Below are 24,218 nucleotides of genomic sequence, written 5' to 3'. Positions count from 1 at the left end.
TGGATTGTAGCCAGCTCCGAGTCGCCCCCGCGGCCTCCCTGCCCGCCCGGGACCCGCGCGGCGCTCGCCGGGCACGGTCCCCTCCCCCCCAGGTGGGGGTGGGGCGCCGCCGGCCGCCCCGATCCACAGCTTTGTCATTGATCCCAAGGTGCTCGCCTCGCTGCCGACCTGGCTTCCAGACTGACTCGGCAGGACTTCGAGTCCTCGCCTGCGTCCTGCCCCCCAAACTGACAGGTGCTCCCTGCGAGTCCCCACGACTCATCGCCGCTCCCCCGCGTCCCCACCCCCTCTTTCCTCCTTCGCCTCCCCCCCACCCCAGGCACTTCGGCACAGCTCAGGATTTGTTTAAACCTTGGGAAACTGGTTCAGGTCCAGGTTTTGCTTTGATCCTTTTCAAAAACTGGAGACACAGAAGAAGGCTCTAGGAAAAAGTTTTGGATGGGATTATGTGGAAACTACCCTGCGATTCTCCGCTGCCAGAGCCGGCCAGGCGCTTCCACCGCAGCGCAGCCTTCCCCAGGCTGGGCTGAGCCTCGGACTCGCCGCTTCCCCAGTGCCCGCCGCGAGTGAGCCCTCGCCCCAGTCAGCCAAATGCTCCTCCTCGGCCTCCTCCTGCTGACATCTGCCCTGACCGGCCTGAGAACCGGGACTCGGGCTGAGTCCAACCTGAGCAGCAAGTTGCAGCTCTCCAGCGACAAGGAGCAGAACGGTGAGTCTTGTCCCCTCCTCCCCCTTCCCGCTTCTCTCTGCGTTCCCGTTGGCATTGTGCGGTGGCGTGTGGGGTCCTCCACCCCTGGAGCTGATGGTCGCGTCTCAGGCGCTGCAGATGGTGTCCTGTGAGTCCGCGTGCACTTTCGGGGGGTGGCGGGGATTCCGGGAGTTTGCAACTTCCAAAACTCACTGGGCAGCGGGAGTGCCCCACAACCTCAGCTTGGAGAGGACACTCAGGTTGTGGGAACGATCGGAAAAGTCAGCTATGACCACATTGCAGAGTGGCATATGGCCAGAGTTGCGAGTAAAAGAACACCTTTAAGAAGAAATAAAAAATGAATGAATCGTGGCATGTTTGACTTTACACAGGTATGGGGGGGTGGGTAGACTGAAGAGTTCAGGAAAGGTATCAGCGCCCTTATTTGAAGGCAGGCACCAATTAAGAAATAGCTGAGAACACGGAGGTCCAGAGGCTACTTGGACATTTTGAAGGGAAATCAGTGATGGTTTTTCTCTTGCACTTTTTTTTTTAACGTGCCTTTGTGCCCTGAAATCCTCACCTTTGGTGGTGTGTTTTTTTTGTATGTGTGTTCGTGAATGACTATTTTGTGTGTGTTGGAAAGGACTTAATCCTGCATAGGAAATGAGAATTACTTTCAGCTTTCAAGTGTACCTGAAATGTTTAGAAAACTTTCAGATGCGAGTTCCTCTGGGCTGGGATTGCACAGAGCTGGAGAAAGGCTCCTTTCATAAGGCCAGGGAAGCTTCGGGTGTGTAATTTGCTTAGCCTCTGAACCCCATATGATTTACATCATTCCATTTCTAAACCCTTTTGCTCTTGATCTGCCATTATGAAGTAATTTTTGAGACTCTTTTGTAAATAGAAATTTTATACTGCACTTGAAACCACAATGTTAATGTAGGCTGTCTGAAACTGGAATATTAAACACCCTGTTTACAAGTGGCGGTTCTTGCTGCTATTTGGAAAGAAATGTACATGTTTTTCTACTTTGTCATCTGTTTACAATGCAACTTCACCAACCAGGTAAGAAGTCTATGAGCGACGTTTGGAGTACAAGAATGGGGTGCAAGCATTGTTTGACTCACAGTGATGTTTTCTATATATAGGGGATGCTTCAAGGCTCCACATCTGGATTTCAACTCTATAAAGGGTTCATCTTAAAACGAAGTCCCCAAATACATAAGTACTCTTCATGATCCCTAGTGGTGCCAGGATATAGCATCACACTTATTGTCCTGCTTGCTCCTTACCCCTAGCTAATGTTATGGCATGTGGCATCTGCAGGCTCCTGAACGACTGATCAAAGGGCAGTCTAGTGATCCATCTATAATCATAGGACTTGCAGAGGGCTCAGGGGTCAAAGAAGCCACAACAACAACAGCTATACCCAGGCAGGAAGCAGATCCAACCAACCTTTGTCCTTTCTAATGCAAAATAAATGTCCAGTTCAAAACATCTCTTCTCCATAACACCAGCGTCCAGTGCTCTTCTTCTGTTCCCAGTTCCTCGTCTCTCACCGCCGTGTCTTAGCATCTCCCAGACTCCTCCGTACCTGTGCACGGCCTCGCTCTTTCCTTGCGGTCATTTCTTGTGATCAGGGCGCCATCACTACTTTGTGAAGAGCCCTAGAGCTTTCAGCTGCCCGCGGCCACTGGGTAGCCAGCCTCACATCCTCAGGAGATGTGAGTTCATTAAGCCAGGCCACACACATTCTGGTGCCATCTGAGGCTGGGCCATTCTCATTCCTAAGATGCATGATGCTAAAAATAGCCTAGTCGTTTCCTAATCTGTGGGCAGAGGATCTGGCTATGTTTAGCTCTTGGAGTGCTGGCAGCAGAAAGTTAAGTAGAGAGCAGAGGAACTACTCACCTGATAGTTTCCAGCCTAAGGAGAGGTAGGACTGGCCAGCACTAGGGGGCAATAGAGAGCTATGTTTCTACACATGCTCAGGTTGCATTTCCCACTTGAAGGTTTCAGGATTTGAAGCTAACAGGTGGGTGTGGAGGAAAAGCCCTCTGGAATGTGACCAGATTTCCTGGAATTGCAACTACTTCCTCCTTCTCTTGTCCTTCAAAATTGCCACTTCCTTTTTTTGGGTTATTTTTCACTTTTTCACTCTCATAGTGGCTTGTATTTGGGTTTTGATTGCACTCTTGCCCTGTGCATTGGTGACCAATTCTGTAGGCGTGAACCCTCCTAAAAAGTTCCACCTAGAGGAATCCAGGGGTCCGCTTGATGCGTTGCACGCAAAGGCCTCCCAAAGACCAATCCACAGTCTCCAAATTGATCTGGTTTTGTGATAATAGGAGCTTGTCACTGTTTTCAAAGGCACCTTCCCCATGGTGCTCATATTCCTAGGCCTCATTAGTATTACTTTGATGTCATAAGTGGGAATTGGGTGCTGTGTGTACTCCACAGTGGAGCTAGCTATACCCACTTAGACTGGAACATGTGGGCATGACTCAAACTTAGGGATTGCCATCAGTTGCATGGTTACAAGTTGCTTGTTGGCTTCCTGTTGTACGATTGTAGCTCTTGTTATCTGAATGAAAAATGCTGTTACCTACCTCCCCCACACCGATGTTAGCGAGAATCCAGACCTCACACATGTGAGGTAAACAATATACCACTGAACCTTACCCTTCTTTATCCCTGAAGGCTTACTTCATATCCCAGAGGCTCCTGCATGAAGCAAAGATTTCTAGATTTTCCTTGAGGAAATGAATTAGGAAATAGCATTGACCTACTTGGAGGATTTCTGCCTGCTAAACTCTGAGGGGAAATACTTATGTCAGTATGAAGTAAGTTTTTGGGATGAGAGTGCCCACTGTGAGATGCAGAAGTTCTTCCTGGGCGCTTCCCAGTTCCATCGGGAGGAATCACACATATGTTCCGAAACAACGAGAAGGAGGCCTTATTTTGTGCACTGAACGCAGCCCACATAGATAGCTACTACAAACCTTTTGGGGGAGTAATGCTCTACCTATCTTGTGTCAGTGATTTTAATTGACCCGTAACCTGAAATTGCTTTTTGCCATCCTCATTCTCCCTAACTGCTTAGAGTTTTGACTTAGAGTTTGCCTTTCTTGAGACTCACTTACCACTATCAGTTATTGTATATGCTCTTTCCTACAGGGGCCTTCATAGTTCTTGGGGCAACTTACCTTGGGGAGGATGATCCATTAGGGATGCTTTTAAGATTTTGGTTCCATTTTTAGTGCTAGCTCTTTCTTCCTGCTGCTGCCACATGCCTGAGCCTAATCAAACTGTGCCCATCTCTTATCACCTTAGGTGTTGCCTGGAGTCTCTTTGGTGAACAAACTTCCCAAAGTCTATAGAAAAGTACCCACTGTACATAGGGTCTGAGTGAGGGCTACAAGGGTTTTCCTGCGAGGCAGTCCTTAAGTTTTAGTGTGTGACCTTTGTGCCATTTATTTTTGTTATTTGGGAGCTTTAAAAAGAAACTTCCTCCTATGGTTTTGTTCTGTATGCGAGAGCTGAGGCAGCTGACTAAGGAAAGAACTCTTATGTAACCAAGAGTCCAGTCCTTCCCTTTCACTGGGTGGGTTTGGAAGGTCTTGAATTAACTGTTACAGTTTCTACTGAATCACATGTATGTCACAGTAGATTTAAAAGGTATTCAGAAAGAGCAAAGGTCCTGTAGAAGTTCTGCAGATGGCATGGGATTGGTTAATTCCTTGTAAGCACATGCTGGCATTGGAACTAAGCTTGGCCTGTAGTTGCAGCCTGAGTAGTATAGATCTTCCATCCAGCTAAGCCCCAGCTGTGCCTGGTCATATTCGTCTTCCTGAAAACTTCTCAACTTCTACCTTTGTGCTTGTAACATCTGTAGTGTTAAGATTTTCAACTATATGTATAAATTTCCAAGTCTTTTATTAAAAAACCCAGACGATAATCTGGTATATGATTAGTTAAATAAGACAACTTTGAAACAGTTCTTTTTAAGACCACTGAAGTTGTCCCCATAGGTTTTGCGTTGTGCCAAAATACCATGTCATAATCAAAGTTCCTTCATTAGATTATTCTCATTTTAATGTTTTGAATCATTTACTTGAAACTATCATTTGTAGCCTAAATAGCTCTATAATGTTCTAGTGATAGTAATTGCTAATTCACTTATTAAACGCTTTGTGCTACACATTTATGTCCACTTCTGGCTTCACCTGTGAATAAAAATTTACCCTTTCCTTTCTCCTATCAATCTGTCCAGAGGTTGACTTCCAGATGCTGTGCCCTAGTACTTATGCTATAATGTTAAAATGGGGGAGATGTCAGGCACACACCTTTAATCCCAGCATTCGGGAGGCACAGACAGGTGGCTCTGTCTGAATTTGAGGTTAGCCTGGTCTACAGAAGTAGTTATAGGATACCTAGGGCCATTATAAAGATAAACGCTGTCTAAAAAAAAAAGAGGGTCATGCTTGTCGTGGGCCTACTCTTCCACCAGCACAAGGGGCCAGCCATTGAAAGCTGCCCCAAGCCCGAGAAAAGCTTCTTCAACCATGGAGTCTCAGAACTGACTGAGGGTTGTTATCCTCCCAACAGCAAAGCTTCCTGACACAGTAGACAGCTTAGCTCAGGTAGCAGTTAAGGTCACTGGAGAGACCTGGAGTGAAGAAGGGGTGTGACTTCTTTTGGCTACACTCCTTCTTCCTGGCTTCACGTTTAAGAGTTGTACCTGGAAGAGGTATGGAGGCAGACATTGGAGGTCCAGTGGCTTAGTTGACCGTCCCTGCTTCTCTGACTAATACTGACCACTCTGCTTTTGCATAAGTTGTGGCTTCCTGTCATGCATATTAGGCATACCTTTTCCAGGGCAGGTTTTGCCAACCCTTCTGTCCAAACTATCCAACCTTCCTGTCCCATCAAGGATAATTAGCTACATAGAACATTCCATGCTTTGTTATATTGCTCTTGGTTCTTGATTCTTTTCTTCCCTTTCTTTTAATTGGTAGTTTGTTCTTCTCAGCTCTTACTATGGAGTCTGAGCCTTATGAGAGCGTGGACCTAGTCTAATTTATTCTTTGTAGGAGCTATAGCCTCTGGATCAAGGTATTGCAATCTTGTCTTCTCACTCAATATCTGTGAAATATTCTGGGTGTGAGGTGCCTTTTTATATAGCAAGACAATGGCATCTACTATAGGAGCAGGCACTCCTTGAAGATATTGCCCACAGGGTTTGGCCCTTTTCTAGAAAGATAAACTTGGGCACAGATCAGAATACTACTTGCCAGTTTTGGTGAACATACCAATCCCCAAGTGTGTGGTACCAAGCAATGGGGAGGTTTCCTAGATGCGATGTGATGTTGGCTACTACTCTCTTAAAAGTGCTCTTTGCATGTGCATATGTGTGTCTTCTGAGGATGGGGATTTGATGTGGGCTAAGACTGTTGAAAATTGCAAGTAGATGAGCAGCCATCAAAATTGGGGTGCCTTTCATGGTGTACTTTGGCTCATAGACAGATTGTACCTTAAAATTCTAGAGATCAGCAACCACAACTTTGCTGATGATGTTTGACCTGGAAAGATCTTAGGATTCACTGACAACAAAACTGGGTGAGGTCTTAAAGAGAAGATATCTCTTATCAAGGTATGAGATAGCATATCAGTAGTCAATCGCTAATACGATGATATATTTTTTCCCTTATGTTTGAATCATATAGGCCAATTACATTGTGTTGTCAGACTGAGACACTTTTTGAAGCATATTTTATATAAGCAGGTTTTGTGCTTCGCTTGTCTAAGAGATAATACACTATCTACAAGAACATTAAAGCAAACAACTTCATAATGATCACATTCAATCCATAGATCAATTTGTCTGGCTAAGGCATATTGTAATAATTCTGCTGTATAAACATGGGGCAGTTTGGCAAATGACTGAAAAGGCTGCCTCTAGAGTTCTTGCTATTCAGTTTCATAGCTTCACAGCAAGCAGGCCAACTGCTTGATGAGTTATTTTAATTAATATTTCACTTCAATAATTGACAGTGATGAAATGGATGGTTGACATTAGCAAGGTGGGTTCTAAATGTGAATATTGTATGTAGTAAGATTTGTCACTAAATGTTTCACAGAAAATGATGAATTGTCATGTGGTGAACTAGAAAAAATATGGTGTGTTATTCTTTTCAAGAAGATTTTATTTGCTTATTTATTTTTTAAACTATGTTTTTACATTCCAACCAAAGTTTTCCCTCCTACCTCCTAGCCTCACCCCAGCCAACCCCATCCACTACTCCTAACAGGTACTGGTTCCCATGGGGAGTCCAAAAAGTCTGGCACATTAAGTTGGGGCAGGATCAAGCCATTTTCCCCTGTGTTAAACCTCAGCATGGTATCTCCTTACAGGGAATGGGCTCCAACAAGCCAGCTCATGCACCAGGGATAGGTGATTTTACGTAGTTACATAGTCAGCCCCATTTAGAAGTTAATTTGCTCTTAACAAAGCCAAAAAACATCAGAAAATAAACACAAAGATAGATCATTACCTTGTCTAAAACAGTGTAGATTTAGTTTATTTAAAACCTTTTTGTTAAAATGAGTAAACCTGAGCACAAATGATTTGTAACTTATAAAGGTGAGCTGTAACACAGATATTAACACTCAAGCCAAGTCCTTAAATGTGATATTTTTATGCATTCCAAGCTCATGTCTCCTACATTGATGGCATTACACTCAATCCCTTCCTATTAGATCTCTGGACCTCGCAGATGTTATTGTGGTCTGCTGGCGATTACATTTCTTCCTTTTGGTTGTCATTGGTCTTGGTTGTCACCCTAGTTGTCTTTGAAGACTTGCTTTTGTCCTTTCAAACCATGATGCTTTTGTACTTGGCTTCATCCATTTCCAGTTGAGTTGAGTCATTTCCGAGTGAGATGAGCTGTGTTGCTGAACACCTCCTGAAAAGTATTGTTTTCCCTTTAAGGAAGCCAGCCTCCCAGTTCCACCATTAATGTAAGTTCAAGCCACGAGTTTCCACTGCTGCAGGATCCATTATTCATTGATAAGACAACAAGGGCCATCAGGAAAACATAGAATCCACAGTACAGGCATGGTTCTTGGGGTCTCTGTGTGAGCCTCATTTTGAAAAGCCTCATGAGCTCTTAGGAGTGCCCTACAGGGAACATATTTATGGCCAGTGTTTGCAGAAAGGACACAGTTAATCTGGGAGCATCCCATGAGTTATTCAGGCAAACAAGTAGCTTAGCGCAGTTACCACAGATGGTGAAATATTTTCCTTAAGTCTGACTCCAAGACAAACCTTGTAGTCATGTGCTTTGTCTTTATGAAACAGATCCTGAATGCTTTATCAGGACACTGCCTTCAATCAGCAAATGTAATGAGCATGTGCTCTGGTTCCGTCTCTGCCCTAGGTGCTGGGGTTCTGTTGGGTACATGAAGAGTTTGTTATTCTCCACTCTTCTTTCTCCTCCTCCTTTTAAAACATTTGGTATTACTTTGTAGTTCAAGCTGGTCTTGATCTCACTACTGTAGCCCAAGCTGGTTTTAAAACTCACCATCCTCCTGCTTCATCGTTCTGAGTGCTAGGGCAGTTATTGTCCTTGAAAATCTGCTACAGAAGGTTGGCAGAACCATTCTTTAGCTCATGTGCTATCAGGTCGGTGTCAACAATATTATCAGGATTAAGAGGACTCACCACACTGAAAGAGTTTCTTGGTCTGGATGTCTGATTTTTGCCTGAATAGAAGGTTCAAGGAGAAATATTCTTGTAAGGATAAGCTGAATTTATTCGAAGTGAGGGCTTGAGAGAAAGGGAAACATTCTACACAAGGGAATAGGCTGAACAAAACAACAGAGGCAGCAATAGTCTAGACTCCACAGCATAAAAAGGAAAGGTGAGGAGTTGTATTTGAAGTCTTGATGCTGTTCTCAGTGTCTGCTTCCTGTAGCACTGGCAATCAACATAATGAAGTACAAAATTGACTGCACGTTTATAATTCAGCTCAAAACCACCATTTTAATTATTTTCTAAACAGACATGCAGGGACAGAGTTTTAATTTAGTGTTCATGGTCAATTACTCAGTGCTTGAGTTTTTCTGTTCTTTCAGAAATTAAGCATATTCTGACCTGGCTAGATGAGCAAACTGTCTAATCTCCCTTCCAGCTCCTAAGCCCTACTGTGTTCACACTACTCTGTATTGCCTTCTTTATGTAAACAAAGGGCTATTTTCACACTTCATTCATGAAATAGGTGGCATGCAGAAGGAGGCTGGGGGGAGGGTTCCAAAAGTTGACAAGAAGCAGTTTCTGTTACAGGGCATTAGTATAATGAAGCTGTTACTTAAACATGGACAACAGTCTTATTACTTTTAAGGGAAGAGGAATTTAAGTATAGTAGGTTATTAATCCTCTGAGATGCCTTTGCTGAGAAACTGCATGAGTTCTCTGATGAGGTTGGCCCCTGTATATGTGACAATACCTCCAGTATCTTAAGGTAGTTAAAGACCAGGAAGGATTAAATTGTGGTGAGTATGCTGTGTAGATGTGTTACCATTATTTGAGGCTATATTGTTTGCACTCGAAGAAATCATTGTTCCTGGTAGATGCTATTTTAATCATTTCAGGGTTTGTAAGATAGAACTAGGCCTCTGGCTTAACTATGCCCAGCTGCCCACTGTACCTGCTTTAGATCACAAAAGGGTTACAAGCCATCAACCACAGAGGTTAGATTACCACGACACTCTGTTGTTTCTGGCAGTTCTCTTTTGCTAACTATTTATAAGGACATCTGTCTTCTAAACAGTCATATCATTTATCTTTTCTCTCTACTGAGGGATAAATCACAGCTCATATACCATACTGCCACACATATTCATAGCTAGGGTGATTAGAAATGTAAATCTGTAGGCATTAAAGTGCTATAATTTCCCTTTCTATGGCAGCAGAGGGTGCTTATAATCAGTGCATTTGCGTGAGATGTGAGCAAGATGTGAACATACGAGATGAAAGATTCAGTTTTCTGGGTTTTGAAACAACATCTTCCTACACAGCCCTGGCTGTCCTAGAAGTCACTATATAGACCAGGCTGGCCTCAAACTCACAAAGATCTGTCCGCCTCTGCCTCCCAAGTGCTGGTATTAAAGGTGTGTGCCGCCATACCCAGCCAGAAATGTCAACTTTCTTATTGGTGGCTGCTTTGTCATTGGGCTTGGGAAACTGGACAATTCAGAGTGTTTATTTCTGACTTGTCCTATTGTAAACCTAGAAGTGATTATGGAGACTGAGGTTCATATTGCTTAAGAACTTGGGAGTCACCATAAATTCACAGTAATGCTTGATAAAGTGTCATCTGCCATCAAATGACTGGAGAAACACTTGGCATGTGTAAGGCTCCAGTTTCCATCAATGACAATAAAAATGGATTCACTAATAAATAGATCTGAGTTATTATAGCAAATTTTAAATACTCTAAAAAGATTAAAATTTGATAAATTTGAACAATATGGATTTGTATACACACAGTCAAAGTCAAAGGCCAAACTGGGTGTGGTGATATTACTACTACTACTACTACTACTACTATTACTACTACCACTACTAAATAACTAATTAAGTTGGATGTAACAGGATCTCACACTATGCATATGGTTTAGTGTGCTATTGCTGACACTCTATAAGCACGTGAAGAGCCTCACAGTACCAATGCTACATGTCATAGCACACACAGGAACATTTTAATAGCTTTTGATGCATTTTTCAATCCATTAGAGACATAGATGATGATTGCAATGGAATCTTGCTCTGTCCTGGTCATTGCAGTCAAAATTGTCTTAACTATTTGCAAATGAAGCAAGAATCTAAGAATAGCATAGCATTGCAGGTTGAGAACTGGCCAGGATATTGAAGGGCTCCTCCAGAAACTTAATTGGTGACACTAAACCATTAAAGAGTAACTTTCATTTCTGTTTTCTTGAGGATATTTGCAGACTAGAGTTTTAAAGGCATGATTAAGCACATGGAATAAGGAATTAAATAATCTCTCTGCTTCTTAAAAAATGTGTTTTTCTTTCCTGGTGGAAATTCATTTTTAATCTGTACCGATAACTTTTAATAGGCATCAGTTGGGCACTCCATTAAATTAACTGCTTTAAAATGATTTCCTTCTAGAGCCTGCATTTACATCTTAGGAAAGCAATTAGCTTGTCTGGATTTCCCATTTACCTTGCAGTGTTCCTCGGAAGTCTGTTCAGAATGGTTAGCCCACTATAGAAAAACCCTTGGAGGTTCAGGCCTTCTGGAAGAAGTGCAAATGCCACACTTTGCATTGGAAAAAAATGGGAAAATGGGCCTCATAGGCTATATCTGCCGAGCATTTTAAGCTGCATAAAGCACAGGAAATACTTTTGGCATGTGGGAATGTGCGGAGTTTCCAAACTACAAACACTGTTCTGCAAAGTTCCCCGGTAGTGATGAATTATATGAGACCACGTCCATCTAAGCAAGGCTTGTTTAACTAGCTTGTGGTTCTGGGGCTCATTCAAACACTCTTAAACAAAATAAAGGGAATGGATGTAATAACTTCTTTATGGAAAGTCCATAAAAAGCTAGAGGGCCGTGTAAACAAATTGGGTCATTTAATAGATGTTTCAGTGATAGATTTGCAGTCCAAACTCAGGGCTGCATGTGATGTTTAATAGGGTGGTGCCTGTGTACCACCTTGAGAGTAAAGGGATAAATTTGCCTGTTTGTGTGTTTGTTTTTGTCTAGCACATGAAATCCCACCATTGCTGTTTTATAGTATATCTTGAAAACACCTAAGATTCAGTCCATGTACATTTGTCTGTCCATTCCACTATATGTGAGAAGTTGAATTTGTCTACTTTTGGGTAGCTCTGGGTTCTAATAAAGAAAAATATGATGATTGAAATTGAAATTTTCCTTCTGGGCTCAGACATGTCTCAACTAATTGTAAAATAATTGTTCTGGCTCAGAAGAGTAGAACTATAACTACAGCCATGTAAAATAGAAATCCAACTGCGTTTATGATTTATGGTCACTGGAACTCTGCTTGTCTTGGAATTAAACCTCTCATGACAAACCTCATATGACATTGGTTCATCTTCCTGGAGAATTGGATATTAAATCCACTCCTCAGTTTTCCTCTTCTCAGTAGAGTCTGCTTACCGCATTGGATTATTCCTTTGCCTTCTCTGAAAATGAGCAGGAGGGTTGTGTCACACTGATTCCAAACATGGGGTCTGGATAGGTAGGGGCATAAGCCTTATACATTAGGTGGACAGCAGAAGTCAAGCATATTTGTGTGCACCAGAGTGAGCAGAAGATAGTAAATAATTTCTACATTGAGTCTGTAGCATTATCATAGTTCTCTGGCATCCCTCAGAACTGCTTGGTTTACTTGGCTTTAAAGGAAGTGAGTGTGTAAGTATTCCATAGTGCAGATCAACCAAGCAGTGGTTCTTTCTAGATTTTAATGGTGTCACACCACACTGGCAACTCTTAAGTGTTGCTGTTGGAAGTTTGTCTCCCAAGTTTAAACAACAGACAAAAAGTGAATTGTACAGTTTCTGTACAACATCAGACTTGCTTTCCCTTCCTTCCTTCCTTCCTTCCTTCCTTCCTTCCTTCCTTCCTTCCTTCCTTCCTTCCTTCCTCTCTCTCTTTTTAATGATGACCTTAAGTCTGAAAACAACAACAAAAATCTCTAAGATTTTCTCCTAAATTGAATTCTCTGTGATTTTGCACACAGCAGCCAATGTTCAGACCCAACTCCTTTATATAGCTGTATGCAATCTATCTTCATACAAAATCTTTGAAGGAAATGTCAGTGACAGAGGGAGGACAGATCCTGCTCTAACTGTGAAGCATCATGGTAGACGAAAAGTTGAATTAGCCTTTGCTACTCAACTTTCCATCACTAAAACAGCTACCTAGATAATCAGTTCATAAAGGGACCAGTTTTACTTGGCCTCAGATGTAGAAATTCTCACCAACAACTTGTCAGATCCACTTCTTTAAGTCACTGGCTGGGGACAGCATACCATGATGGAAGTGTATGGCTGAGAAGCAGAAGATAGGAAAATGAGAGTGCTTGTTTCCTGCTGTATCCTTCAAGGATATGGTCCCAGTGATATAAAAACCTCCTTCTGGACTCTGGCCATTTAAAGGCTCTATCACCTTACATAGCACCATTCTGGACACCCAGTCATCATCACATGGGCCTTTGGTGGGCTCTTATAATCAGTGCAGCTTGGTGCCTCCAAGTCATTCATACTCAAGGGAGAATATAAGATATACATCCAAGTCCATCCATGGTAGTACACACCTATAATTCCAGGAATAGGATAGCTGAAGCAGTATTGATGTAAGTTCAAAGCTACTCAGGCTGCAGGATGAGGCCCTGCCTCAAAACACAGAATGACAATAGCAAAAAAGAAAGAACGAAAGAGGGGGGAGGGAAGGAAGGAAGGAAGGAAGGAAGGAAGAGAAAGCAGAGATTTGCCACCAGCATTATGCAGAGGTAAAAAATGCCATAGTGTTGGGCTTTCTTGAAAGAAAGCTTGTTTATAATGGAGTTATTAGAAGATGTTGAAAGAAGTTGTTGGAGCAGGCTCTGAGAAGAGGAACTGGGAATATAGGCACACCAGTACCTTGCAAAATCAGAAGTAAAGTGAGTTTTTAATAAGTGGGAATACACTTTGTCTAAAGTATGGCTTGTCTTCACAGTGACATAACAAATAGACCTAAAGGAATGGTCACAGCAAGGTGGCAGCATGAAGGGAAGAATATTTTACCAGCTTCAGAAAAATATATTTGAGCTTCAGTAAGCCAAATTATAAGCTACATGCAACACTTTGCTGAGTAGAGATGGAGGCATAGGAACACTGCTGACCAGTGAAGACTGCAGTTAAAGGAATAAGAAACTACATGCAGAAATCCCCATGAAGGGTTACAGTCCAGGCAAGGGGGCACGTGCCTGGAAACAGAAAGTACAGAATGTCAAGGGTCAGTAGAGAAGTTTGAAAAGCCACAGAATCAAGAATAGGATGACTAGTGAAAATAAACTTGAAAAAATTTTTGAATGCTTCAATGCAATGAGGGCTATGGAAGAATGGTAAGTAAGGGTGTGAGATCTCGAGGTTTAAGAGGGAAACGGATAGCAGAGTGGTCCCAGAGTAGAGGCAAAGAGGAGAAGCAATGGTTCGCTTCTATACCGGCATGCTAGGACTGGCAGAGGAAGGGAAAGGCTATGTACATAGTAAAGAACAAGAAGACTCAGGCTCGCATAGTCCCTATGCATCAGGGAATGCGGATGAAATGCACAGAGACGTCTGATAATGATTTTCTATATCCGTCTTATGCCTTGCACATTTTTATTATTGTTTAAACTGTATGAGTGTGAGCATGCGTGTGTGTGTGCGTGTAGGCCAAAGAACCATTTTGTAGAGTCAGTTACCTCCTTTCATTTTTGCGTAGGTTCTGAGGGCCAGCCATCATGCCACCTGCCCATAATTTCAGCACTAGGAAGGATGAGGCAGGAGAAATGATGTGAGTCCTATGGATAAAATTCATGTTGCCAGGCTGGAGCCGCAAATCCAAATCCAGTGAGCTAAATCATGGGCCTTGTCATACTCTCGAGTTGTTCTCTTCATGCCCGCCACATGCCTGTTTCCCACCAAAAAGGCAGAAATGTTGAGATCCTTGCTAGGTCTAAGGGATTCAGTATTCACTGAGCATTATAGCATTGCCTCTGAAAAGTGGAATAGCAAGCACATCTGTTTTATTGTTGGTTGATATCCTGGTACCCATCTTGTAGATTCCTCACTTCTACCCAGTTATTCAACTTCTCACATGTTTGGAGTACTTTTAGAGTTCATGGGCTCTCTTGGTCTTAGCACTGTAATATGAAATTGCAACTTCAGATGGGCAGCTTCTGTTCTGCATTCCAACACAAAAAACTCCAGGTGTTTAACACAATCCATGAAAGAAACCCAGAGCTATTTTCAAGGTAGTGAGTGAATGTTGATATTTCTATTAGCAGGTAAAATATTTATAGTTACATTTGTATTTTCTAGACTCTGTTATTATCCAAAGTCTGGTGCTGGTTACCTATGGCACAAGCTGTGCCCAAGTACCCCTTTACTCAGTGATCTAGGTTTAGCTGCTCCTTTTTAGCCCTTTGATCAGCTGAATGAGGGTGATGCCTGATAACTTCCCCACAATGGAGCTGTGGCTGAGTGTACTACAGTCAGGCTTGGGCGCACATGACTTGGGGATCAGATTGTGATTCAGGTTCTTAGTTATCAGGTTCTGAGTGGAGCTTGAGGGTTTGCTTTTGAACAAGCTCTTAGGTCCTGCTGTTGCTGCTGAGGACTAAGGACCAAATCTTTTTTGCTTCCAAGGGTACTGAGATTCTTTCTTCATTCCTTCTTATACAAGATGCCCCATAGCTGATCTGTGTGTACCATGAATACCTTCATTTTCCGAATGAACAGTCATCCCACTGGTCCAAGTGGTCAGTTCAGTACCATATACTGTTGTTCTAATGGCCTTGCCATACTCTGAAAACATGTCATCCAAATGTAGTTACATATACACTTAGAATTCCCAGCCAGTGTATCGTATGATATACTAGAGACCTTCTTGGGATGTTAAAGGAACCCAAAGGTGTTCTACATCCTGGATAGGACAGGTTTCTCTGAAGACATTGACTAAGGCTGATCTTAAAGAATGAAGAATGTAGCAGGAAAGAAAGTGTTGCATGCAGCAGCATAAGCCTGTGAGAGAGCAAGCCTATGCCTTCAGTATGCAATTGTCTTTAACTGCTCTATACTTTGTTGTGGAAAACACAGAGATGAAAACCTTCTTGCTAATTATGAAGTTCTATATCTGATATACTATGTGATTCTGATGAACTGTGTGAATGTTATTGGTAAGACCCCAGCACAAGAAGGGTTTCTGCTTTTGGATTTAAATTTGGTTCCTAATGCTTGATTTTGCTTTCCTTTTAAAATATATACTTAATATTTTTCATATTATTGTAGTATATTTTCAAACTTTATCAAATGTAATCAATAAATAAAAAACTGTGTGCTTACCATATTCAATTCAATGATTTGATATGTGTGTTCACTGGAAAATCACTCTCAGAGATCAGTTAATCACATGGTTATCTTTTTTATATGATGCTACCTTTCAACGCTAGATTTCTCTAATACACACCTGTTGGATTTTTATTTGCTAGAGGATCTATCAGAGTGGTAGTAAAGGACAGAGGAAACAGAAGGTGTATACTGTAGTTCAGCTGCCAGGGACTGATAATATTGCCAATTTAGTAAGTGCTTGTGACTGGCCAGGGAGTTCTTCACACTTACTGAAAGCCCTCAGACAGTTAGGACCTGTCTTTACTGTGCTCTGCTAAAAACTTTTTCCATTTCTCAGTCTGCTGTTCTTATTCTCCAAGCTCCCAGAATGCTCCATAGTCATCACTTGTTATTGTGGATTCTAGTTATCAGTGGATCTAATCTTCCATGACTTTTAAGAGTCAGTCAATGAAATGCTGAATAATCTTTAGTACAGTGCCTCAGATGAAATACAAGCAGCACACTTAGACCCAGGACAGTCTGTCCTGCTGTGCTGTGCTGTGCTGTTGGCTTCGGGGATCCTAAACCATCATCTAAGATCTTTAAGTGAGTCATCTGCCTTATTTCACAACTGAGAGATGTAACTAACGTCTGGCTTCATTTTGAGGAACTAAAAGGAGACCCACAGGATGTCCCCAGTCTTTCTGCTTAGACTGAATAAAATCGATGAACCAAGAACCTGATGGGCAGATTATAATGATGACTGCTTAGAATGTTATTTCCTCAACCAGAAAACAGAAATGTATCATTTCCAGGAAAATCTACTTTTAAACTGTCAATTTTGTGATCATGTTCCATTGCAGTGGGTTTGTTCAGAGAAGATCATGACCTACCAAAAGTTTATTCCCCAAAACTTCAGCTTCTGGACTCCCTTCTCCTTCTGAATTTTCCATTTACACTCAGATGCAACTCAGGTTTTTTTTCCCTTATTTTTAGTTTTCTCTTTGTTCCTCACCTTTTGAGATCGACAATCTTAGTTTGTCCTCTGGAAAGCAAAAATGTTTTTTAAAAAGGTGGGTTCTTTTTTTGATGTTTATAGCCACTCAAAGAATAAAAAGCATATGTTTTCTTCTTCTTTGCAAATGAAGTTGATTTTCTCATTTCTGAACAAATAAGATTATGACCATGTCTTCTGTAGCTCTGGCATGTGGACAAAACAGAAGCAGACCCTGGGGAGAGAGTTCAGAATTCATGGCAGGAAGCACATGTTCAGTATGCCAATATTTATGGTGTCACAAGCAATCTAAAACCACACACTGCTGTTTATATAAGTGTGGTGCCTAGACTGCACAGGCTTGTGCTGTGTGGAAATACAATGTTTAACACACACACACACACACACACACACACACACACACGCGCACGCACGCACGCACGCACACAAAATCAACAAAACAAAACAACCAAAACAGGCGTTTATTTCACATTAATTTTCTTTATGAGGGAGAGTTATTAATTACTTAATTATTTTCTTTATTTATTATGTATGTTTAGATTTGAAGTCAGCTAAAATTACAAGTGGTGACATTGGCTTTATGCTGTGGGTACTTTGTGTAGGTAGTTGCATCCTAGCATCCTTCAGTCCTGGGCTAAGGACTTAGGTGTGCTGATTATCCAACTGAACATGAACTTCTTCATAAGTACACTGGTGATCTTTGTTCTGCCGCATGATACACTTTATTCAGTATCTTGGCTTATATTGCCTCTCCTTGAAAAATACGGACACACATGATTTTGGTAGGAATACATATTTGCTGCCTTTTATGGCAAACATTCTGATAAGCTACCATTTGGTTGAATTTTAAGGATAATAGACTAGTAGAGGCATTGATGGTAGTCCCACTCTTCTCTCTGCTTTCACAAGACAAATACATTTAATGATTTAAAAAGTGACAATATCATTGTGCAATTGCAGAGGAACTGTAGTGAAAAGTCACCAATACAGTGACATTGAAAATGAGTTCTGTGGAAAACAGTGTGTCACATCTGCTAGATTGATGTGACATTGGGTGTGAATCTTGATCAACTCTTTACAGAGTTCTACATTCTCGTTACCTACCCTGTAGCCAACTCCAGCCCAATATTCTCTGGCAAGTATCCAACTTACTGAGCATGTTAAACACTTTGTCTGATTCTGCCCTTTGAGAAATACTGCTGTGACTCGGTGTCAAAAGAAAGTTTCTCAACACGGTTGTTGATGGAAAAGGTTGATCTTTGGTGCAGAGGAGAAGGGCTTCCCTTGTGATGGATAAAAGAAAAAAAATAAAGTAAGGCATAACTCCCACATTTACCAGTGGAGCTTGACTGTATAAATCCTTCTTTTTACTCAAGGGACAGAGCCCAACATATTTAAGAGGTCATCTTAAGTTTTGAGCTCTGTAATTTAAATATTGTGCTATTGCTTTTTGTTTGCATTTCAAACATTTCTTTCTTAGCATTTCCCCCGTAGTGTTTCCATAAAATGTCAAAATGTAATATGTTTATTTTGTAAGTAATTACCTTCAACAAAGATTAAAGGACAATAAACTTTCTTGAACAGCTATTTTCATCCTAACTAATCAATATTCTTTATGCTCAAAATTTTGAAAATGATTATGAGCTTTTTAGATCTAATTTTGGTGCTGGAAAAAGAGAAAAAAAAAAGAAATCACAACCCAAATCAAAGAAAGTTCTCTACAGTTTATTTTGATAATTTAAGCCCATTAGAGGCAAATAAACAAACTGAATTTCTTTAGTGATGATTACAAAGTTGAATAATGGTGCTGGCTTTTTGGATAGACCTTTAATAAATCAATTTCTTGACTATTTCATACCAGGAGCCTCCCGAGACTTGGAGGAGAACTGGCCTCTGCTATCCTAGTGCTAGTCTAGACACCAAAATTGATTTCCACATTTTGTATGTCACTTAGGTGTTTGTACTGGAACTGACAGCAGGTTAAAGAATACTTCGAATTTTAAAACATTAATAGGTTTAGTTTTAGTGTGGTCAATATTGTCAGTGAGTCACCAAAGTGCAGTTGCAATGAAACAGTTTGAAAGGAATCTGAGTTCTCGGTAGTCGATAACTCTTGATACCTTTCCCAGTGACTTAATACCAGCAGGTAGGTATGGTGTTCCGTAAGAAGCTGGGAGGTGTCATTATATAAATATCTATGTAGTAGCTGACCTGTAACTTAGGCTCTCCTATTATCCTGTGACTTCAAGTTCCTATTGCTCACTTTTTCATGACTCCAATGCTCATGTGTAGGGAGGGTGTTGGTCAAACAAACCAGAGATTTAAGCCAAGCTCCAGAACAAAGTTTTGCTTATTTAAAAGTAGCCAGATTAGGCAGATTCTCCCTTTTGGTGAGTACTTTGTCCTCTCCTGTAGACAGGTCATATTTATTTCATTTCAGCCTATGTGCTAAAATGAGTTCTACAGATGCCAATATGACCTGTGCTGATATTTTACTCAGTTTTGGAGAATTAAGTATAGAACAGGACAATATTGCTGGGAGATTAACAGTCTTTTTCCTTTGCATGTAAACAAGTTACTGGCAACTTCATTGCCCCTAAACTTCACACTTGGAAAGATCTAGATATTTTAGATATGGACTATGTTGTCTGAATGTATTGTTGGCTCTAGGAAGCATTCAATTTTATCTCTTGTTCCTCACATTTTATAGAAGCAATGATTTAACTATTTCTAACTAGTTGGAGAGTGGATCATCAGGCTCAGATTTTGGCTAATTGAGAAATACTTTTCTCTGTCTACAATAAAATCTAAAGGTTAAGCTGACTGTGGAATAAAGGTGGGAATCACTTTCCTTCCTTATTTACATGCTATGGATACTGTCCTCAACACCGTGATCTCTCTCTCTTTCTCTCTCTCTCTCTCTCTTCTCTCTCTCTCTCTCTCTCTCTCTCTCTCTCTCTCTCTCTCTCTCTCTCTCTCTCTCTCTCTCTCTCTCTCTCTCTCTGTGTGTGTGTGTGTGTGTGTGTGTTCAGGGAACGGTTGCTAAACTCAACCTCTGGTATAGTTCCTCAGGTATCATCCAAATTTTTACAAGACAGGGTCTTTCACAGCCCTCTAACTAGCCAGTTAGGTAGGACTGGCTGGCTGGCAAATGCCAGGCATCTGCCAATCTCCACTTCTCCAACACTGGGGCATCTACCACACCTAGTAGCTTTATTTAATTTAATTGATTTACTTATGTATTACTTTTACATGGATCCTGGTAGCCAAACTAAACACCTCATGTGTGCAAAGCAGCCAGTTTACCAGCCAAACATTTTCCCCCGGGCCTATAGTTTCTTAAATTGGAGGTTATTCAGGAGTCCTGCTAACTTATTTTCTGCGTTGTGGTGGAAGCCTTTGTAGACTCACTTAGCAATGTTGCAATTTAATTATTAGAACTTCATGCTAATGGTGATTTCAAAATTTACCAAAATCTAATCCCATTTTCATAAGCATGTAAATAGCTGAACACCTGTATCCCTCATTCCTTAACCACACTTTCAGGATTGCACAAGTAATTTCCTGGAATGAAATCTGATTGAATCTAGTAATAAGCTGTGCTTTTTTTGATACTTTTTGGAAGGTAGTCTCATGAATGAAGTCCTTGGACTTCCAGCACGATGAAGGCTGAGGCTGTTGTTAGTAGTGTAAGTCTGTTTTCTCCTTTCTCTGCTTTGTCTGCTGTACCTAGAACCTCAGCACAGGGAGTAGGTACTTATTGTGCAGAGACCAAAGACTCAGGGGAAATAGAAAAGTGTTCACCTTTCTGATTCATGTTTAGACTATGAGTTATCACATCTACAATGTAGGCATTCAAACATTTAGAAAGTAAATATTTAAATCTATGAAAATCTAATTTCCTATACAACTTTGTTTGATATATTTGATAATCATTATCATGTTTTATTTTTGATTTTATAAATACATCCACTTAGCAATACAGCTCTTATAAGCATTTTAGAAAATGTTATAACTACAAATACAAATGAACTTTTTTCATAGTACAATACTACTTATTTTGCTTTTGGAAGGGAATAGCAACAGCTTTACACCTTAGCTTTTAGACCTGGAATGTGCAAGTTAAGCTGAAAATGGCAGTGCAGGAACAGGAAAAACATATGACTTTTATAATTTTGTAGGCTCGGGGACTTCACAGAAAGATGCAGAAACCTAAGGAAGTAGTTAGACATGGGACTTTATCTGCCATGTTAACCACAGATGATAAATTGTAGAGTAGGATAAGATAAAGGAAATGGGGTTTGGATAAACCCAGTTTAGGAAAGTGGCTTGGGAATACATGTGGAAGCAGCAGTGTTTTTGGGGGCTACTGTAATAAAGTCTTAATATTTAAAGGACTCCTCTTGGTACCATATCTCCTTTCCAAGTGATAAAGACCACTTTCTTCCACCTAATTTGGGGACAGGAGGCTTCATGCCATCTTCACAGAGAGAAAATGTGCTCCATGTTTGTAGGTACACAATGTGCTGAAAACTTTTCTTTATTGCTGATTCTCAACTGTCTTTGACTAAAGGTTCTACTGTGGAGCTTTCCGTATCATTGCTTAAAGTGTTGAAAATCTTTTAGCAGCAGGCAAACTTTGTCTAGGAAGAGAGGGTTCAGCCAGTACTGGTGTTGGTGGGGCATGCCTGGGCTTGTCCAAAGAGTACAGCCGCCCTCTTTCTTGGCATGGGTTTTCTTGCTTCCTTTCCTGAAAGTAAAGCCAAAAGTTACAAATACTGTGTCATCCAGTGTGTAATAGCAATAGCATCTGGCCCGACCAAACCTGTGTCATCTCAGATGGGTCCTCATTTGTGGTGCTGGGGTAAGCATTAGAGAGACAGGACTGCTTTTGAATTAGTGTTGCTCTTGACTTCCTGAGGAATCAGAGGTCAACCCACTAACACTGTGCAGTTAGGAAACCTGGAGTGTTATGACTCATTTATTTTGGCTGTGTACAGTATAGAAAATTTCTTGTCTGGGAAGGAATTCCTTTAAAAGTATTGGTATTCCCCACACTTCTGTCTGAATAGGCAGTTTTCTTCACATAGGCATTCTTGTGGGCTTAGCTGCTCTGTAACCTCCTCACCCCTCATTAATAATTTCCTGAGGCCAGTTTGTTATACAGAAGCATTACCTGCCAGACAGTGTGAGTGTGTGTGCGCGTGTGTGTGTGTGTGTCTGTGTGTGTGAGTGTGAATATGTATGTGAGTGTCATAGTGTGTATATAAGTTTGCATTTGTGTGTGAGTGCGTCTGTGTGTGTGAGTGAAAGTGTGTGTCTGTGAGTATGATAGTTTGTGTATGAGTGGGTGTATGTGTGTGAGAGTGTGTGTGACTGTGTGTATGTGTGAGTGAGTGTGTTTTCTCCTTAATGACCAACTAGAATGACGTCAAAGCTCTGGAGAAGAAAGAGAACATTCAATCCCCCATGCGTTGCATGCTAGCCAGGGATATCAGACTCTTAGGAGGAATGTCTTGGATACTTTTCCAATCAAGTGGCTTTAGCTTCTATTTTGTTGACCTTTGAACCATTTGAGGATTTAAAGGAATAATTAAGCATTCTTCCTAGGCTTTGTAGTTATTAGGAAACCACAGAATAAATAGATTTTTTTGTTTCTTAATTGAAAAAAAGAGAAAGGAATAAAGAAGAAAAGAGAAGGGAGGGAGTGAGGAGGAAGCAGAGGAAGGAAGGTCTTTTCTGAAGAGCTCCCTGCCGGTGTGGGTGAATCTGGAGCGGGACCTAGAGCGAATACCCTACATACTAGAATTCTTCCCAACCTTTCTCATAGTGGTACTACACATGCCACCCCGAATGTAACCCTGCTTAGATGGCTGGTCCCCAGGGCAGTAAACCTCTCAAGAGAAAAGTTGTGAACTGCCATTACTCATGGGACTCAGAGGCAGGTACAAATAGCCCTTCCCCACTGGAGAACACTCATTGCTCAGCTGACACCATAGATATTTTTACATGTCTTCATAAGCATTTCCCTGAGTGTATAAACACTGGAGTGATATATGCTACTATATTGTAAATAAAGATATTTTATTGATAAGGACCATGGTAGAAAGCAGTAAAGATTATTGATAATGCTTTTCCTAAAATATATTTACTCTTTTTGAAATGTTCTCTGGTGAGCCCACATTACATTAGACACAGCTGTGAGTTAATTGTTAACCCTAATCCAGAAGCTTGGTGAGAGCAAATGAAGGCTTTTATTTTATTCTGCTTTTATTTATTACTTAGACAATATCTAAAGTGCCAGATTTGATCTTAGAAACTGAGTCATGGCACTGCTGAAAGCTGGCCCTTGAAAGTTAAGGTTTTAAACTTGGCACCACATTTTATCCCAGAGGCTAGTGTGGCTATGGTCAGTGCAGCAGAATGCATGCCCTATACACACAGCAGAGCTGTAGTAACAATTATCTGTGTTGTTGTTGGCACCTAATGAGAAATGCTGTTTTCCTAAGATCTAAGGGTTTGTCTGGGAAGAAAGAAGATAACTCCAACACAAGGCAACATAAAGCTCTCTCCCCCGCCCTTTTCCTTTGTTTCCTTCCTGTCTTCATCTAATTTCTCCTTCCTTCCTTCCTTCCTTCCTTCCTTCCTTCCTTCTTCCCTTCCTTCTTCCCTTCCTTCCTTCCTTCCTTCCTTCCTTCCTTCCTTCCTTCCTTCTTCCCTTCCTTCCTTCCTTCCTTCCTTCCTTCCTTCCTTCCTTCTTCCCTTCCTTCCTTCCTTCCTTCCTTCTTCCCTTCCTTCCTTCCTTCCTTCCTTCCTTCTTCCCTTCCTTCCTTCCTTCCTTCCTTCCTTCCTTCCTTTCACAGTTGTTTATCTTTATTTTTTCCTGGACACTTGTTGGAAGTGTTGGGAATATGCCATCTGGTTGCACACCATGGTCTTTACAGACAAATGTGTATGAGAGTATGAGATATTACCATGTTTACAGCTTATGTCTAGGATGCCACCCGAAGTCCTTATTGACAGGCTGGAGAACTATAAGTTAATTTGTGTTTCTAAATATGATAACTCTCCCAAGAACACTGGCCCCTGCATCTTATTGAAGCAGGCTACTTGCATTTGATCCAAATGATGGCTGTTCATGCTTTCCTACCTGGGCATCTCTTACCTATTTGTTACTTCCCTTCAGAAAAGCCAAGCGAAAGCTCTTTCAGACTCCAGGTATGAAGAACGGTGAACACTCCACTCCGGAGAACTGTACTGTCTTGATTTTTGAAAGGAGTGTATAATTTACATTTATGATAGCAATGTCACTATAAGTGTTGTGGTTTTGTGTATTTGTTTTTGTACTTTGTTTGTTTGTTTTGCTTTGCAGCCATACCCCAG

At 41.3% G+C, this 24,218-nt stretch overlaps 1 protein-coding gene across 1 annotated transcript in view; it reads left to right on the top strand.

Annotated features, from left to right (window-relative positions):
• The first annotated feature begins 248 nt into the window (after window positions 1-248).
• The window catches only part of Pdgfc (platelet derived growth factor C), a 147,782-nt gene continuing 123,812 nt past the window's right edge, over window positions 249-24,218 (top strand). The window contains exon 1 of the mRNA XM_005076153.4: window positions 249-709. Within this exon, the coding sequence (XP_005076210.1) occupies window positions 592-709 (118 nt within the window). The 5' untranslated portion in view covers window positions 249-591. The remainder of the gene's footprint in view (window positions 710-24,218) is intronic.

The sequence above is a fragment of the Mesocricetus auratus genome, unplaced genomic scaffold (genome assembly GCF_017639785.1).
Source record: "Mesocricetus auratus isolate SY011 unplaced genomic scaffold, BCM_Maur_2.0 Super-Scaffold_100009, whole genome shotgun sequence".
In the NCBI taxonomy this organism is placed as follows: Eukaryota; Metazoa; Chordata; class Mammalia; order Rodentia; family Cricetidae; genus Mesocricetus; species Mesocricetus auratus.
The sequence above is the reverse complement of the archived record's forward strand: the minus strand, read 5'-3'. Positions and strand labels throughout refer to the sequence as shown.